At 26.2% G+C, this 19,859-nt stretch overlaps 2 protein-coding genes across 4 annotated transcripts in view; both read right to left on the bottom strand.

Moving 5' to 3' along the window:
- The window catches only part of LOC126901185 (matrix metalloproteinase-2-like), a 33,149-nt gene extending 31,093 nt beyond the window's left edge, over positions 1 to 2,056 (bottom strand). Inside the window, exon 1 of the mRNA XM_050677514.1 lies at positions 1,845 to 2,056. The gene's annotated coding sequence lies outside the window, so the exon portion shown is untranslated. The remainder of the gene's footprint in view (positions 1 to 1,844) is intronic.
- Positions 2,057 to 3,619: 1,563 nt separating this feature from the next.
- On the bottom strand, positions 3,620 to 18,906 carry LOC126901184 (beta-glucuronidase-like). Of its 3 annotated transcripts, none has more exons than XM_050677511.1 (14): positions 18,728 to 18,906; positions 18,419 to 18,561; positions 16,146 to 16,377; positions 12,674 to 12,856; positions 11,558 to 11,724; positions 11,135 to 11,280; positions 7,284 to 7,501; positions 7,082 to 7,225; positions 6,820 to 6,992; positions 5,921 to 6,064; positions 5,496 to 5,580; positions 4,642 to 4,818; positions 4,425 to 4,563; positions 3,620 to 4,127 (listed from the first exon to the last, which is right to left on the bottom strand). In XM_050677511.1, exons 3-14 carry the CDS (start codon positions 16,362 to 16,364, stop codon positions 3,943 to 3,945), a joined length of 1,980 nt encoding a protein of 659 aa, XP_050533468.1. In that variant the 5' UTR covers positions 16,365 to 16,377; positions 18,419 to 18,561; positions 18,728 to 18,906; the 3' UTR covers positions 3,620 to 3,942. The 3 variants fall into 3 exon arrangements, with proteins under 3 accessions (XP_050533468.1, XP_050533470.1, XP_050533469.1); XM_050677513.1 differs by lacking the exon at positions 5,496 to 5,580 and adding an exon at positions 5,128 to 5,209 and having other exon boundaries at positions 18,728 to 18,905; XM_050677512.1 differs by lacking the exon at positions 18,728 to 18,906 and having other exon boundaries at positions 18,419 to 18,579.
- Between the last annotated feature and the right edge of the window lie 953 nt (positions 18,907 to 19,859).

Below are 19,859 nucleotides of genomic sequence, written 5' to 3'. Positions count from 1 at the left end.
AATTAAATATTCTTAAAAAAATCATGACATTTTCATGAATGATTTTAATTTAGTAGTTTTCAGTTGACCTCTTGATAATTTTTTATTTATTAAAATAATAACAATACATTTTGATCAAGTCATTCTGTATATATGAGTTTACTTTTCGCATAAAACTTCTTCTTGAAACAGTCAGTAGTTATCAAGGGCAAGGCTACAGACAGAAGATGTTCTATGATGATTTAATCGAGGTTTTATCCATTGAGAAATTGTAGATTACGTATAAAATTCACTGTTGATAAATAATAGTACAATTGTAATATTATTATTACACGAAGGCTACAAAAAGCTACCGAATTCATTTCTGGTAGTTTTTTCGCTTGCTTCTATACATAGTTTAATGATAACATGATTATGTTTATTTCGTTCATTGTTTTTGTCAGAAATTATTATAATACTTATTCCTGAAAATTTTAGGAAATTACATTTTTTTTTTACATTACCTTGGCATTTTTCGGTTACATCACCGATTTTTTTTTTATATATTTGATATATTATATGGATCCTGTAATTATAGTGAACATTGCAGATACTTTCAACGAGGGTAATAGAGTTTTCTACTATGATTAGTTTTACAAAATACTTTAATAATGAATATTTTCCATAGAAGTAATAAGTATTAATAGGTTTAACAATAAATAAGCTGTGTGATATGTTAAAAAATCCTATCCAATCGAATGTCGTGGTTAAAATTATCTACCTAATAGTAATACATTGTACATATCATGTTAAATATGATTCACAACATTATTGGGTTTTAAATATTATAGTAATATTTTAGAAATAAAAAGTTTGACTTTTATTAAAAATGTTTCCCTCGATATTTCAACAATATTTTAATTGGTTACCGGCCTTCCTGGCCGTTGGTTTCAATTTTGAACATGTTATGTATTCAGTACTTTATCTTTTTACTATTATTATTTTATTTATTAGTACAACACAAAACACTATACAAGATAGAGCCCTCGAATTAGGTAGACGACAAAAGCAGACTTTCCATAGAAATAAAAAAATGATTCAACTCGAAATTGTTGAGTCAGTACATAGTTACAACTACTATGTAACTATATATATCTTGATCTTACTGTTAAACATCTTCCATTTTTAGTAAACTCAGAAACGCAAAAAATAATTAAAACAAGGAAAAAAACTATCATAAAACAAATAAGCTATAAGAGATATATGCACAACAATTATAAATAATAAATGTTAAAAAAAGCTATCTCAGAATATATTAAATGAGACACATTTGCACGTTAACATTTTTCCGTATAACTTTTTTCGAAAAATAAATTATTATTTACGTACAAGCTATTTATGTGTTAAACGATAATACTAATTTACTATTCAATAATTTGAATAGTTTAATATTTATTTACACTACAAACTTTTCACACAAGTTATAAAAAAAAAATATTTATTTATTGTAATTAATACGATTTCACAGAGAACGTAAAATTAATGCACAAATAATTAATAGACGTATTAAAAAGATATGTTAAGACATTATAAAAACGAAAAATTAAAGGAATACTGGTCGTATTTACATTTGAATACTAGAAATGATCGAGTTATGTGATAGAAAATTATCTTGATAAATCAAACTCAACCGTCTGATCTAGTCTTCCGAATTTCATCAATTATTACACTATATTATGCCAATTAATAGATTAATATTTACCAAAAATAATATTGTATTCACTATATGAAATATCAATAAAAGAACTGTTAAACAATTATATTTTTAATGTAAGAATAATTTTTAATATAATTAAATATTAAAAATTTTATTGAATACAACTTACCCGTCAGTAAAAGAACTTATTAGCCATATTAAAAGTATGTTGAATACAGTAGCATCATTAAGTTAAAAATTTATTCTACAGGTGGTTTACACAGATTTTTCTAAATAAAAAAAACAACCTATTGTGAATAACGATGTACTGAGTAAAAAACTCGAGGAGAATTCAGAACACGACCACACGCGTCCGCCACGGCCGCACCACTAACCAGTAACCGCGTTCATTCAACTTACATAACATTACACACACAGTCTACCGTCGTCGTCTGGTCCCAACAACTCCATGTGCTTCATCGCCCCTCGCTGAGTACGCAGGGGAAAGGTTTTACTCAATCGTAGAAGCCGCGCATTGTGTTTTTATATTTCTACAATGTTTGTTTTACACAACGAAGATATTTTTTTAAACAATATGTTTATTAACATAATTTTAAAGTGCGTAAAACATTTATATCTTATAATATATTTTGTTATTTTTCTAATCGAAAAAATACACCAAAAGGTATAAATGTTTGAAATATTAATACGCTTTTATAGTTTAGCACACAATTGATCGTAGTCAGGTATGATCTTAAGAAAATCAGTTACGATTATGAGGATTTATACCTTATTTTAATTAACAAAACCTTAGATTTTCAGGCTAAGCCAATATTATGCTAAGAGAGTGAAGTGTGATGATGATTTTTAATATCATAACCTACTTTAGACGCAAAAATGTGTTAGTGCGGTACAACGTAAAGATGTATGTTCTCTAAAAGAGTAAAAAAAAGTTTATAATAGTCAGTCGAAAATGATTAAAAACACAAAATTACGCATACATACGTATTTTTACGATTTATTAAATACAGAAGCAAAGAAACTGAATTATTTTTTCAACACAATCAACATATTGATAACTTAAAAAACCCAGCACAGGGGGGTCGCGGCACAGTGGTGCCGTGGTATAGTTGGATCAAGTATAATGATATCTGACAGTGATTAAAATCACTATCAAAAATAAACACTTCGATGCAAATCTTTAGATAGTGTTTAATTTAAAAAAAATTGGTGTTTTATTCCAAAAGCTACTTGATCTGCTGGTTCCTTATTAATATCTCGATTAAAAAAAAAAGTATGTCCAATGAAAGATGTATATAAATACTACTTCTCATGAAAAAATTGTATTGATCCATACATTTTTTAAAAAGTTATAGCACTTTAAAGTAAAAAATGTAAATTATAAAATCGAGAATTTTCACACAAAAATAGCATTCGGTAGCCATTTTCACCATGAAGACAAGTCCAGAGGTCAAATTTTTTTTTTTCAAATTAAAGTACATTACATTAGCTTTAATTTAAGATATATATAAAAGTGTCAGATATATATAAAAGTGTCAGACCTTCCGAAACATTTTCAAAAGTTAAGTTGAAAAAGTTGTCATTTTAAATCCCCCCCTGTGGGCAGGTTAAGTGTCAGATTTACAAAAAAAATATACCAAATGATAGGTAAAGACATCAAGCATCTATATAAAAAAAAATTATATTGATATGTTCATTTTTGAAAAAGTTACGGCAGTTTTTAGTAAAAAAAATTGAAAAAATTTCGAAAATTAGCGATTTTTAAATTTGTAACTTTTTTGGAGGTTTCCCCCATTTACGGGGAACGAGGGAAATTTTTTCAATTTTGAAAGGTAATGTCTTCGACTAGATACGATTTGTGATCTTTTGACGTATTGTATCCGTTCGGTGAGAGCTGAGAAAAAGTGGTAATAGACAAAAAAAAAAAAAAAAAACACATCATAGTAAAACCAATACCTTCTCAGCTTCGCATCGAAGCTAAAAAGGCCAGTATAATTTTTTTTAAATAATAAAACAAAAATAATTATAATAAATAAAAGTTAATAAGTAGTAGTATCTAATTTAAATTAAATAATGAATTAAAATAATACATAATACATACAGCATTATTAATTTCATAATCGTTGTCTGTACGATACTAAAAATAAATATTAAATGTTTTTCACAGTCAAATAATGTAATTTAATTAAACACCGACCTGATTTATTCGAGGTCGGATAAGTAACAATAATTATTATCAACAAAGTATAATCCCTATGTAATAACAATTAAAGCTCAATGTGATTTTGACATTCGTTTGCCGTGACATAGGAATTCAAGTTATCAGGAACTCGTGCACCGTCTAAAAGATTTGCCAAGGCCCAATATCTTTTTCTCAAGTAATGCGCTGAAGCTTTTGGTTCTCGTTGTCTAGTAAATATTCCTTTTTTATTACCCCCCACTCTTACATAAGCTGGAAAAAAATATACATCATTTTTAATCATATAAATTGGTTTAAATTTAATTCATATTTTAAAATATCGCAACTGCTATTTTAGTATTGAATATATTAAATAGAGGACGTTCTTATAAGTAAAATATAATGAACATATCCTTTCTTTTGCTAAAAGTTTAAAATATTTGATTTTTTTTAATACAAAATTACAACCCCCCAACCCTCGGGTTGTGACATTGTTGCCATACAAGTTTGGTAAAATATTTAAAAATTTGAAAACAGTTTTATGGGTACCTAATACTACACTATACTCACATTGATCTGTTCTGAAATCAGCAAAGTTCCATATCATTTCACCAATAAAGAAATCTTTACTTCTTAAGACATCAAACGCTTTAAAATGTTCAGCCATTAGTTCCACTTGATACTCTTCGGACCAAACAAATGAAGGATTCTAAACAAAATTAGATGACAATTAGTAATGTGGAGAAAAAAATTGAATACATTAAAATGTGTAAGAAAAAAAATGTACCATGTGTAAACCGGCTACAGCATCGGCGCCGTATTCTGTCATAAAAACCGGCTTGTTGTGCTTATCATGCCATCTGGTTGCTTCGATTTCTACTTTCGACTTTATGATCTCCGTGTGTCCTGCATTTGAATACCAAGAGTTGTACCTATTAAAACCAATGATATCCAAGTGTTTTGCCTATAGAAAATTCATTTTAGGAAAAAATTAATACATGACAATAATAAAGTATTTTATTTTTGAAGGCATGCTCAAAAATCTAAGTTAATAATACAGGTGACTAGGACAGAGCAGTGGACAGAAATTGAAATTAATCGATTATCAATTATTAGTTTACAGGTAATATTTTACAAAGAATATGTTCAGAAAAGTCAAGCCTGTGTTTATAAAAGTCACAAAGAAGATTTTAGATGCATGATACACTATTTTATTAAAATAATAAAAATCAAAAAGAGATAAAGAAGAAGATTGGCGTATCCAACCACTCACCAATTGATCAGTTTCGACATTTGTCGCAATAGCTGCGGTTATTGGCCGCGAATCTAAGCTTTTTGTAAAGGAAGCTACGGATCTAAAACAAAAGGTGTTAGTACATTCAAAGTGAATATATAAGCTTATTTTAAATAAAAACTTTAATTATTAGTGTTTGTGTTGTGTTAAGTGTACTAATAAAATCAGCTAACTACTGAGAGATTGAAAATTGGAGTATTTTTAAAGTTATTTAAAGAACATAGAAGATTTATTTATTTTCAAACCAACAAAATGCATATTAATTACAGTAAAACATAAGTATAGTTAATCAATAAAATTGTTGTGCTTTTATACCAAATTCTATCAATGGATGATTGATTACTCACCGCCCTGTCAATGCTGTACCATTTGTTCAGAGCGGCAGTAACTGGACGAGATTTATCCAGAGACTTCACAAATTTTGCAACAAACCTACATAAAAATTTTAAATAAAACCACATTCATTTGCTTTATTACTGCGAGCAATATATATGTATAGTTAAAATAAAGAAAACAAAACGCTGTCATATTTTAGTTATAAATTATACAGCATACTTTAAATAATTAGGAAAGCCCTATTCAAAAAAGTATTTGAATTTAGAAAATTAAAAATAATTTAGCAAATAATTTTGATATTTGTTAATCGAAACTCATTAACTATTAGATAATATATAATACGGTATCGCTCAACGAGTATGAGCAAAGAATAATAACAAATTGTATGTGAAGTATGTTGTGTTGCCTAATGTTATTTATAGGGCATTTAACTTACTGGAAATAACTGTCAGCTTCTTTTTGATCCGATCTCGGTTCATTTGCAATAGACCACATAATAACACTTGGTCTATTTTTGTCTCTTTTTATTAATTCTGCTAAACTTGCGGTATGTTTTTTCAGTAATTTATCTGAATAATTTCTAAACAAATATATATATATATTGGTATAATTGAAATTTTAACATAATTTTATGGATTAGTGTAATAGATATTTGTTAATCATTATTGTCTGAGAGAAGAAATATATAAACATGTGCATTTCAAAGTCTTAGAACATTGACTATCAATATTATCCAACTTCCCTAGACTGTTGGATAATATGGGTCAATAGCATTTATAACTTTATTCAAAATTAAAAAAAAAATCGATTTACCAAAAATAATTTAAAATTTAAGTTACTTGAATAAATTAAGTTTTATTTCTAAAATTGTTTTATTTTATATTAAATTTATTTTATAAAAACTAATTTCTTGAACTGTACACCCCATATTTCATTTATTAGTTTCCAACAATAATGGAAAAATTATTTAGTTGAAGTCCATAGATGTTTTAGATTAATGTAACATATATCGTCGCCGTCCTACAAAAAGTAACTAAGTGAAAGGCTTTATTTTTTATTTTTTGTAACCATAATTTAAAGTTGAAAAGTTCATTAAATGATTAAAAGTTTTCGATTTAAATGTGATTTAACTAATGAAAAATATAACATTTTCTGTTGTTTTTATTTATTAGAGTTATTGTAACTTTTTGAAGTCTTTCATTAAATGAAATTACTTTGCACGACATCGCCATTATAATATACATATTGTTTTTAAAAATTATGAATAAATGAACAAGAAACATTTTTTCTATACTACTTATAAGTAAATTATGAGATGTTGTAAAGTTATTATACTCTGTATTAACGCTAGGACACTCGTCCACAATCATTATGCCATATTTGTCAGCAAAGTCCATGATTTCCTCGGCATATGGATAGTGAGATGTTCTATAAGAGTTAGCTCCAACCCATTTGATGAGATCATAGTCTCTAGTTACTAAAGCGTAATCCATGCCTTTTCCTCGAAACTAAAAAAAAAAAACAATTTTATCAATTACGAAAAATATATGGTATTCAGTGCATTTTAATGTCTAATATGGAATATGAATATACTCACGTCTGAATCCTCATGTCGCCCGAACCCTCTAAGATAAACCGGTTTGTCATTGATCAATAATGAGACGTTATTCCATTTAATTGTTCTGATACCTACTGGTAACCGATAAACGTCATCCACATGCCAGTTAGTCGAAAGTTTTATCTGTAAATTAAAAAACAATTTAACTACTGTATGAGAGGAAATTCTTAACAAATAAAACCTCCAACGTGTACATGAATCCAGGTTCGTCACTCATTAAGAACGGCCACCAAAGTTTAGCGTTTTCAATTTCAATTGTACCTGACAAACCTTCAGGATTATTTGCCTTCACCTTAAAATTTTCTCGGACGTTTTCGTCTTTTAATAAAGTTACCGAACAATTCAAAACTTCTCCATTGCTTAATGACCCTCCATAAGAAATAGAATAATGGATTATCCCTAAAAATATGTAGTAATAAAAAAATGAATTAATTTTTAACAGAATAACAATATACTTTTATTGAAACTAAAATTTGATTAGTTTTCTTAATAATATGTATTATTATATGTACCTATATATTATATAAGTGTTTAAAAACAAATTTATAAAATTAAAGTATATCAAATAAATATCAAACAAAAACTTATTTTACCATTACTTATATAATATTTAACCCGTTTTTTTACTTATTGTTTAACTCATAAGTACTTTTGTATTCAAAAATGCATGTTTTGTGCATAAATATTATTTTATATTGCAAATATATTGATTATTTGATCATATAACAATTTTGTATTATCAACTAATTATGTACAAGTATTTATTATATAGGGTTTTCAGTAAGTAAGGGGTTCTATTATTCCCATTGTTTGTAACAATTGACCCGTTTTCCCTACTTTTTGATAAAAATATATACATATTTTATTTATTTTGTATATATGAAATATACAATATATGTATATTAAAAAATATGTACATATTGTTTTAGATACTAGTTTATTAGTTTATAAAAAAAAAACACGACAGCTTAGAAATCTAGTACCAATTGGTATACTAAGGAAAACATTTTTTTTATTTTGCTTTTTTTATAAATCTATTGTACCGTTTACGTAGGAAAAAACCAGAACATAGTCAACTAAGTTTTAGTATAATGTCTTTATATATTTATTGGGAATAGACTATTTTTCAAATATAAGACTCGACTAGTAAAAGTTGTGATTGAAATAATATAATCAGAGTAATTGCTAATTAGTTTGACTATATTCGAAAAGTATTTAATGTTTAAGATTATTTTTTATTTTGCCGAGTGATTTGCATAGACGCAATCTGGGGGTACTAGATGGGACGTAGCTCCCCCTTGATTCTGTCATAGCTTCTCAAAAATTATAAAAATTACATGTAAATTTCTATAGAAATATTATTAAGAAGGGGAGAAATAATGATCACCCAATACTTTTGTTCGACCTGCGCCCTATGATGATATAACAACTCATGTCAAAAACAGATATTTAACATTTTGTTTAATGATTGTTTTTTTTATTGTTAATAATATATATAAAATGTCAGTAAATGTTCAACTTCCCATTGTTTTTGTTTTTTTTTTTTTGTGTTGACATTGTTGAATCTCAAAGTACTGCTTAAAATGCAATATTATATTTTTGTTTTTTTACATTTTTCTGGTAATCGCTGAGTTAAGTTAAAATTAAAGAATACACAGCTAATTTTTTTCTTTTAGATTTCTTTTCAATATAGTTAATATTATATTTTCATTCTATCCAGAATAATATTGAAAAATAGTTATTGTTGAAGTTATATTAAGATATTTGAACGCGTAAGTTTTATAAAACACACCATTATAATTAAATAGTTTTAAAGATGACGGAATCCACATTCAATATGCAAACAAAAATCANGATTTCTTTTCAATATAGTTAATATTATATTTTCATTCTATCCAGAATAATATTGAAAAATAGTTATTGTTGAAGTTATATTAGGATATTTGAACGCGTAAGTTTTATAAAACACACCATTATAATTAAATAGTTTTAAAGATGATGGAATCCACATTCAATATGTAAACAAAAATAAAAATATATATATATAAACAGAAATCAATGTTAGTAGATAATCATCCAAGATAAATTAAAAACGAAAGACAGTCAATAATATGTATATAACCCTAAGGTGTTTTAACGTGTGTCAAACACTTGGCTCGTATTATTACAAGTGTAATATATCTAATACTTAGTCATATGTCGTCAACGCAATCTTGATAATATTTTAATTTCCATCACGATATCGTGAAGGTATTGACCAGAATTTCACATGATATAATCACACACGTGACCCATAGTGCAGCATCTTTTATGAAATGCAATAGACATAGGCAATAATGTAATCATTATATGTTCTACTACATGCGTGAAAGACTTGTTTATGTACACTGTCTTTGTTTACGTTGTTTTTAACGTATTTGTACATTATACATAATTAAAACATATATTCATTTCCGTTGTACTAACTACAATCGTATTATTTCATTCTTATTCTCAAAAGTAGATAAATAAATATTTTTTATCCACAATTCTTAAACGATACAATCAGTAAAAAGAAACAGAATTATACTTAATGTACATTAAAATTAAATAAAAATAACTTCTATTTATATCTTCCGAGTTTATGTGTGGAGCGTAACGATTTGTAACAAAAATAAATATAAGTATCCTAATGATTAAGATACTGAAACGAAATAAGTACAGAACAAGATTTTTATTATCTTGTCCTGTATATATTTCATATTTTATATTTTTCTATGCATTGTAAGTATTTATCAGTAAGACCTGAAATAAACTGATTGATTGAATCTTCGGAAAGCTCTCTGTTGATCAATTTAAGTATGGTTAGAAATTGATTGATGATCAAAATAATTTGAGAAAAATCTTCTGATTAAAAATATTTTTAATAAGAAAATCATAAAAACTAGATTCCATGCCCATAGTAATTAAAACGACAAATATTTTCTAATCATAAACGTCGCTTCGTTACCTTATACCATTGTACATCTATAATATCCACGGCTTTGGTCTGTTTACAATTTTATCTAATATCAAATTATATACATTAGTTGTATTGTTCGTTGATTTTCGTTTTTCTTAATGTTCTTTACTTTTATTAATTATATTGTTACAGTGAAAGGAAGAGTTTTTTAAAATGATGAGTAAAAAAAAGTCATCAATTCATGTACATTATAACACCTCCCTCCCGCGTACGCTACTAGTGTGTAATCCTTACCTCTATTAAAGTTCTGTTAACGATAATAATACTTTTGAAAAGTTGATTATCTTGGTTTTAGTTTTTAGAATATAGACACTAAATATTATAAAAATAATCTAAAAATCCTTCCCAAAAAATCTAGACAATAACTTATTTTTAACTTGTAATCGCCTATGCATTCATTAGACAATGATAAAAAAAAGTCATTAAATTCGCATGGACTATCTACTAATTAATACGGTTCGGGACTTTATGCATTTATAGAGATATACCAAATACATTAATGATAAATAGATATTCGTTTTTGTCTTTCTTAATCCTAATCGATGTATATTAATTAGGATTTTAGTTTAGGAGAGCGTAGGGGGATCAGTTCCTCTAGAACAAAACAAAAAAATTCATGTGGTATTATGTATACCTATGATAAATTTTAATTGAGTTGAGTGTTTCGAAAGTGTGCTAAACAAATTTTATAAATGCTTGAAGTCCCGAACCTTACTAATTACACACTGATAAAAAACAATCATATGGTATAAGTACGGAAATGATAAAAATAAGTTTTAAAAAATAATCAACGCTATAGGTCATTTATAACAAAAGATCGAAGATGCATTTCAATGTATATCTGATTAATATTTTTTCCTTAACTGTTTTTTAATTGTATATTTATAATTGACTTGTTGATCAATTTGTATGTCTAATGACTAGAACATACAACTCTGAGATGAAGCAAAATTGAATACCTCTTTAAAATAACACTAACATATACTGTTAAATAGGAATTTTTTAACGATTAATGATTAACTAAGAAATACCTTTGCCGTTCTCGGTGAAGTCAGTTTTTACATCTATGTCATCAATATAAACTATTGGTGTCGTGTACAAAAATACTGAACGATGGATTCCGGCGTAGTTGTAAAAATCAAAAGTGTACGTTTGGATTACTTTGGCTTCGGTGTTACTAAAATCAGATGTAGTTATTGTAAGCGTTATTTGTTTCACTATTTGCCTATAGGTTAGGTTACTGTTACAATGCAACAATAATACTACGATTACTCTGCTAAAAAATATTCTCGTTGCAAGAATCTTATAAAATAATAATTAGCAGATATATATTCGAAAGTATAATCGATAATTAATTCTGAAACGATTCATATTAAGAAAACGTATTAAAGTGAAAATGGCTTACAGGTTTAATGTGTATGGAAATAGGATGTTGGTGAACGTAAGATACTCACGTGGTCAGGTTTTGCAAGGATCCTTGGGGCACAGTTATTTCTGACAGTTCGTTGTTCACGGCCACGGTTATCCTGTTTAAACGTCCGAATTTCAAATTAGTTGTAACATCTTTTTGGAATGGCAGATGTCCAATTTCGTGGCTCATAACTAAATGGGAATTCACCCACTAAAATAAAAATATGCATAATGAAAAATTGTTCAATGTGATAGAACGTGATGAAAAATCAATCAAGTTCATTACATTCCAATAATTTTAATAGTAGAGGTATAAAATGATGATAGCTTCGCATTTTTCTTTATAAATTTCCGAGTTCCACTTTGATAAAAGTAAATACAAAATATAAATCAATCAATCAATAACTACTACAATTGAAGTTGTAATTGCATACTAAGTATTATTAGGTTTTATTTAAGATCGATTAGTATGAGAATATATTTACTAAATAATAATAATCTTCCTCACGTAATTAATTTTATTCTAGTGACCCCCCTCTTTCGTACTCTCATTAACGACAATTTTATAATTTGATAATAAACATGCTGAGTATATTTTTTTTTTTTTTTGGCACAAGCAATAGCTTTGAGAAGAGATGTTAAACATAATTAATGATAAAAAAAGAAAGTAAAAAACTCTAATGTCTAATTATTAAATTGAATATATATTAGTTTATTTCTTAATTAGAAAGGAAACTTTTTTTTACAATTTTTAATAATTTAAACATTTTTATTTTGAAAATTATAGTTACATTTTATAAATTTTGTTTCACTGAGTAACAGTATAAAAATAATTTTGAGTTATATTTAGGTTAATAGGCAATCAAAATTCATTGTAAAGTTAATTAAATAATAAATATCACTGGATCGCACATCTCGGGTCTAATATAATATGAATAAACGTTTTAAGACCATTTATTGAGTAGAGAACACAGGTCACATTGGATTATCTATGTCAATAGTAACATATGCAAGTTTTTGGTTCAGTAATGGTTTTTACGATCTTACTTTTATTGCATATTCTATTGTTAATTTATTCTTCTGAGAAATTTGATTTTAGAAAAAAAAAACGGTACTATAATTGTAAGTAAATTCTTATTAAAAAACCGTAAAAAAATTACCACTTGAGCAGCATAGTGGACGCTCCCGAATCTCAGCCACACTCTATAGCCCTGTTGTCTCCATATTTCAGGTACAAAAAATGACTTGTCATACCAAACGAGACCCACGTGATCTCTTATTTTCTTGTCTACCATAACATCGTTGTAACTGCTAGGTACGGGCATTTCAATAACCGGGCCAGACTTTAAAACAATTATCAAATTAAAGTTTGCACCATAACATGTATATTGATTAATACTAATTTAGTAATTAATCACTAAAAAATTATCATATTGTTTCAACATTACAAGTATTGGTAATATTAAATACATAATATAAGTATTTTTTAAATGATAAATAAAATAAAAGATTAATGATGCAAGATCAGTCTGTCAGAAAATTATATAAAGTATGTAATATATAAGTATTAGACTTTAATAGATATTAGATATGTGTCATGGTACATCACGCACATTGAATTATGCTACTTTCGTATTACAAAAGACTTTTTTAGCACTCACTAAACAATAATGAAATCAAGATGATTTAAGAACGACGGCGTTCATATTCTAACAAATCTTATGATATGTAATCATATTATATTTTTCTAGTTTAATTTACAAAATAAACAAATGAATAGAATAATAGCTATATAGGTCTATTCATTCATTTTATAGATAAAATACATTTAGTTTACATTAACATTTTCAAACAAAATAGTTGCTTAACTATTGTGTATAATTCGAGTAATTAAACTCGAAGACCAAAATTATCATCGTTACTTTATAAAATAAACACACACATTGAGATATAAAAATAGTTCTATTCAAACTATAACATTTATACGAAATATACATTTGATATCTATTAATAAACAATTACTAAATTTTTGTCAACTTATAGCACTATTATGGTGTGTTTTTTAGATAATAAATTCTGATTCAAAAGAACTATTTCTTGGGGGAAATGTGTGTTTGGTGAGGAGGTGGTCATTTCCCCGAAACATCCAACAAAGTCATTAGTGGTTAACTTTTTTAGAATAAACTGTGAACTTTTTTACTTGTTAGGGTCCTTAAGTCGGAAAATTTATAACCAAAATTCAGCAAAATTTACTTCATATCCTCCTAAAAATATCTCTAGAATCACCTCTGAGTGTAAAATTTATGTAATACAAACTTAAATAAATTTTAACAAATTAGCTGATCACGGATTATGATGTAAATTATACTAAATAAACATATGAAAACGGAAAAATTTTTCTTATAATTTTATTTAAAAATATTTAATTTAAAACTTCATGCTCAAATAAGCTAAGAATAACATGTGATACTGAGCTAATTAATTTTTCAAAAATATGCATTTGTTTAATTTCAATTCATTAATTCTAAAGTTAAAGGTAATAAACAATAATAATTTATTTTAAAGAAAAATCGTTTTTACTCAAAAAATATTTTCTATGTACAATTTAAATTAGTATTATCTAATTACAATGTTACTTAATAATAATTATTAAGCAAGACATCTATTATCATGTCTTAGTCGTGGCGAAAAGTGGTCGATTTATGTTATATTTTAGGCGATAAACGTTTTTATTAAATAATGGTTCTGAAACGATTAAGTACTTAGAGGATAAAAAGTATAGAAATTTTCAATTTCTTTTTCGTTATATTTATGTCGAATTAGAACTTAACCAATAAATTATTTCCAATTTATGTATATTTTGATAGGTTTTCTTCGAATTCACGAGACCTATTCACGAACTTAAATTTTAATGGCACCTATTCTTTATATTTTTAAACACCAACGCAGGGATACAACACATGTTCGGTTTGCAGGTAATCGACCCTAAGTGTTTATTATGAATGCTATATAATAGGAATAACAATGACCACAGTAATTATGCATAGACAGTAGTGATTTTGTAAATAATAACAAAACGCATAAACATTTTAGAGTTATGTACTGCATTGGAAAACGTATGTCGGTGTAGCAGCCGCCAACTTCCCAGTTTTGAATATATGATTTGGCAGAAAATGATCTCATTCCGTCAACAAAGCCATTAGTAATACTTATAGAATTTATAAAAAGCTGTTTTTCTAATTTTTTACTTGGGATTAGTTAAGTATGTATGCATAATTATACATATTAAATTCAATAATAATAATTTCAATATTACTGAACGTAAGTGATCTTTTGGGGCTCTAAAAATTTGTTATTAAAATATTTTTGTTCTCAAAAAATTGTATTAGTTGCAAGAGCATACCAATATATAATATTATATGAGCTCTATTGGCGATGGCGTAATATGCCTATGTAAATTATATATTGTCATATTTTTATCACTATTAGTTAATACAATAAAGCCAAAGTCATAATATTTTATAAAAAAAATACGACCTATAAACTAATAGATTTAAAGTGGTATTGATTTATTTGAAACTCGTACAATTTACTAGAGTAATAAAAAATACTGTAAAACGTATTTTTTCAATTATTTTTTGGTAGTCAATTTTTATTGAATTGGCTATTTGGTTGCATATGATGAGTGAAATTTATTGAAAAAAAAAAAATAATTGCCAAATTATTTAAGCAGAATTAAGCCATCTAATTCTGGTATCATTTTTTTGTCAAAATTATTTTATTGAGACAAAGATTAAATCATAAACTTAAGAAATACCTACCTCCGCGATCTTCACCATAGCTATACTATCTATTATTTTATTTCTATTGTGATAAAAATAAGGTTTAAATTGCTATAAAACAAAATCCATGAAAAATTAGTTAGATAATTTATTGTTGTCTGATAGCTGTGTAAAAATGCATTTTTGTCATATATAACACATAATTAAGTTAATTATTTAATAAATGTATATATATACTTATGATTTATGACTTTTAAACATTTCCTATTTATTATCAAACAATCGAAAGCTTAATACTTATTTAATATTATACCAAAACTTATGTAAATTATAGAAATACGAAATTTTTAATCGCTAATTTTTTTCTGATTATGTTCTTAGAAATAATAAATCTACTTTTACAGCTAAATCATAAGTGCCATAAGTTAACACTAGGTATTTTCTGATTATTTACTACATTATATATGTACCATCATATCTTAAGTTTTCGGTTGTTTTTCTTGCCTATAATATAAAAAGGTTTGTCGGTTAAATCCGACAACTCTTTTAACTTTTGAACCAATTATCATTTTGTTGATATATTTTTTTTTAATAACTATTGATTTTTTAAATAGGCTACGTTTAAAGCATATTTTTTATTACTTATCATGAATAAGAAGAAATAAAAATTTTTCTTTTTTTTTTTAGTTTAAAAATAGCTAAGTTATAAGCGTTGTCAGTTGGATTTGAGACACTCTTTATGTCACTACTTATCGACTTCTTTAGATTATTAGATTAATAGCTATTGAACTAGTTCAATAAAATTATTTCAACTATTTTATTTACGGTTTTAAGTAAGAAATGTATCTACCTTGCTTAAATCTTTCATGTACCATTTTTCTTTGAATCCAATCAAAGCATCCGGCTCTGATAATCTGAAGTTCCACATACCATCAAGTGACTTAACTTCCCGAGATTCAGATTCTCTGGGATACAAAATGCCGGTGGCATCTATACTGGTCACTAGGGCAAGTGACAAAAAATAAAAAACCATATTTTCACGACTAACGCTCCTCATTGTAACCGTCATAATTTAAAAATAGCTAAAATAACAATAAAATTATATTTATTATGTATCTATAAGTACGAGAATCCAATAATCCTTTCCGAGTATTATTTATCGACTTATTAACAGGTCAATAGGTCTGTGTTAAGGACTCATTTCAACGTAAACAGAATAAGAACAAATTATTATGACCAAATTCAAAAAACAGGTCGTGTGTATTCAATAGATACAAGAATATAAATATATTATATCTGGATCTCCAATGTTGATTTTTTTACAATAATTGTCACAGAATCGCACAATTTATAATAGTAAAACAGGTTTATACGAAAACAGACGTATTTTCTTTTAATGCATTGATGAAAAAAAACATTTCTTTTCGAAAGAAAACCGTACAGGAAATGCGGCTGGTATTTGTATAGATCGAGACTATAACTAAACTATTACTTATTTGTATACATATTTATCTGCTATTTATCTGTTCAACAAATATGATTACATGATTATTGTCCCCACTTCCCAGTTGAAAAAAATACTTCAGTACTACCGTGACGTTAAAGCTACACAGAATCTCCAGTAAACACTGAATGATTATCTAAACAACTTTATTGATTGAAAACACATGCAGCTTTGACTTGTGCGTTAATTATTTAAATTTAACTCATACTATTGTATTCAAGCCATATACTCCAAAATTATACGATATAAACTTTTTAAGTAACAATAAAAATTCATCTATCTCATTACCCAACTAAACAAAAAAAATGTGCAAAAATGAGATGTATTTCATAATTTCTGTTATTGTCGTAGTATCTTAAATAGCTGAAGAGTAATAAATAAAATTAATGATTAGTAATTAATTTTATGTATTATGAAAATAATGAATTTGGGTCGACCTAGTGATTGGAAACGTATGATTAGGCATACGGGGTCTAATGGGATTCGATCCCTAAAATACCAACGAGATTTTCCTTGTGATTTTTTTATTAGTGGTATCTGGACTCTAACTCAAGGCGAGAACAATCTTTGACTCCCTAACATGTGAAAGAGGGGACCACCATCTGTAGCAAGTTGGGGAAATAGAAGGATGAAAACTGATCATTTATGAAAAAAATGAATTGCACATGAAATTTGGCAAGGGTTTTATTATAAGAGATTTAATTATTTAGTCTCAGTTTAAACGTACTTTCATTTCCAGACAAAATAGCTAATTATAATATTATTACTTATTGCTAATGATGTATTATTAATTACAAGTCTAAAGGGTTAAATGGTTGGACTATTAAAACAATGTAAGAATACATTATTATATTGCGCTGTTTCTAACATAAGACAGTTAATTTTTTAACCTAATTTTAACTTTTTATCAAAAGATAGTAGATTCAAAAAACAATAATATTTTCACTTTAAATTATTAACCTTGTCACTTTTGCACTATTTATTTTACTTGAAGGCCAAAATTATTTTTTGTGTACATAATTGCAACAAAGTTGATATTTACGGGTAAATTTTGGAATAATGTCACGAAAAAATGTTGAATCAAAATTAGAAACATTAACTAAAATTTATACATTTTATAATTAATAACATTGGTCATATTATGTAGATATATTTAAAAATACAACATGTTATACAATGTATACATAATAACATGTTATAAATTTTAATAATGGAATGATAATTATTTATAAATTTATAGTTAATATTTTTCAGCTACAAAAATTGCACTTAATTTAAATGTTTGTGAAATTTAATGGAAATAAATTATTAACCATTTTGCATAGATTATGAACAAATACTTTCATAAAAAACATCTGTATACATTCATATACAAACACGTTTGTTTTCCAGGCTTTGTTATAATAAAACAATAATATTAATTACGTAAATAATGCTGTAGTACACACTTTTGGTAGGGCTAAGAAAAAGAATGGCTAAACAAATCTTTTCTTTATTAAAAATTCATTTTATGTGATGAATTTTTCTACACCTAAAAACATTTTTTTAATGATAGTATATATTATTTAATTACTAAGAATTAAATTCTAAAAAATAGTTCAAAATTTAAAATCACATACCTCAATCTAAATAATATTAACTCAAAAATTATGTAATTTTTATTCAAACGTTTTTATCATATTTGAGTTAATGTGATTCAAATAAATTTCCTTAGTTTTTTTCCAAAATATTGTTGCTTATTTTCGAATGGATTCTCAGGTCTCTGAAAATATAATTATATTGAATGAAATCCAATACAATTATTTCATATAAAACTATTGAAAATTAGATTGTTTTATGATATTAATAAAAAATTGTATAATTGAATTTTGTTTGTAATTTTTTTTTTTCATTCTAATTTATTCTAATAAAAATATATCAATATTTACCTTCTTTTATGAAATAATTATATCCTTAGACGCCATTTGACTGTTATAATTTAATAATAAAATTAATTTAAAATGACAAAATTAGTTGTAGAAAGGTACGAATTTAAGTTAATCTAATTTATTTCAAACTTTAACAGTTAAGTGTTTTTAATAGGAAAGTAGTCAACGTACTGTCAGTGTTGCTCAGAAGTTTCAAACCATTATTCTTAAGCCGGCAAGGCTTATCACATGAAAGTGGGTTGCACTACCTATAAGAGTACAATGTGCGTGCGCACCAATCATTGCTTTATTGTTTATTTATTCTTGTGGTGTTATCTTAATACTGTTTATTTGTTGTATTTAATTGTTAAATTAATAAATACTATATATGAGTAAATTAATTAAATACTCATTTTATAGAAATCTGGATGATTATATATACATAAAAATACACGTTTGCATCATTAAATAATAATTTTTAAATGAACGAGATAGTTTAGTATTTATGTATTCAATAAGATAATTCAAATAAATCTATTTTAATAGATAAATTGAATAAATATTAATAATATCAAGTACTTCTTTGTAGCGTACCTAGAAATTTTAAATGGAAGGAGGTGGGGAGATATTATCAATATGTGTTATTCCTATGACCTTTGATTTTAGTCCTCAGATTTTTTTCTTGTGTTTACCATGTAAGCAGTAGGGTTCCTAGTCTTAGTTAATAGTACCCTGAATATCGTGTTTAAAATACTGATAATACTATATTAATGTAAATTAAAAAATATCAATTGTTTGTTAAAATAATGTTTTTAAAATACAAAACAATAAAAAAACTCAATCGAAGTTTGAAGATCTACAAGACCTACCTATGTTTTTAGATATTTTATCTACACCATTTATAAAATAAACAATTTTATTTATAAATGAATTATTGTCTATTAATTATATGTACCATAATAACGCAAGGGAAATAGATAAAAACTTAAGTTAACTAAATTACACTGCTAATAATTTAACTAAAATCTACCAAAGTCATCTACCATATTATTTTGAGTAACAACTGATGGGGTAATATATCCCTCATCCTTATCCCTCGGCACACACCTGAATAGTATACATGATATATCAAAACACCCATAAATATATATTT

This window comes from Daktulosphaira vitifoliae, unplaced genomic scaffold (genome assembly GCF_025091365.1).
Source record: "Daktulosphaira vitifoliae isolate Bord-2020 unplaced genomic scaffold, ASM2509136v1 Scaffold_3, whole genome shotgun sequence".
NCBI lineage: Eukaryota > Metazoa > Arthropoda > Insecta > Hemiptera > Phylloxeridae > Daktulosphaira > Daktulosphaira vitifoliae.
The sequence above is the reverse complement of the archived record's forward strand: the minus strand, read 5'-3'. Positions and strand labels throughout refer to the sequence as shown.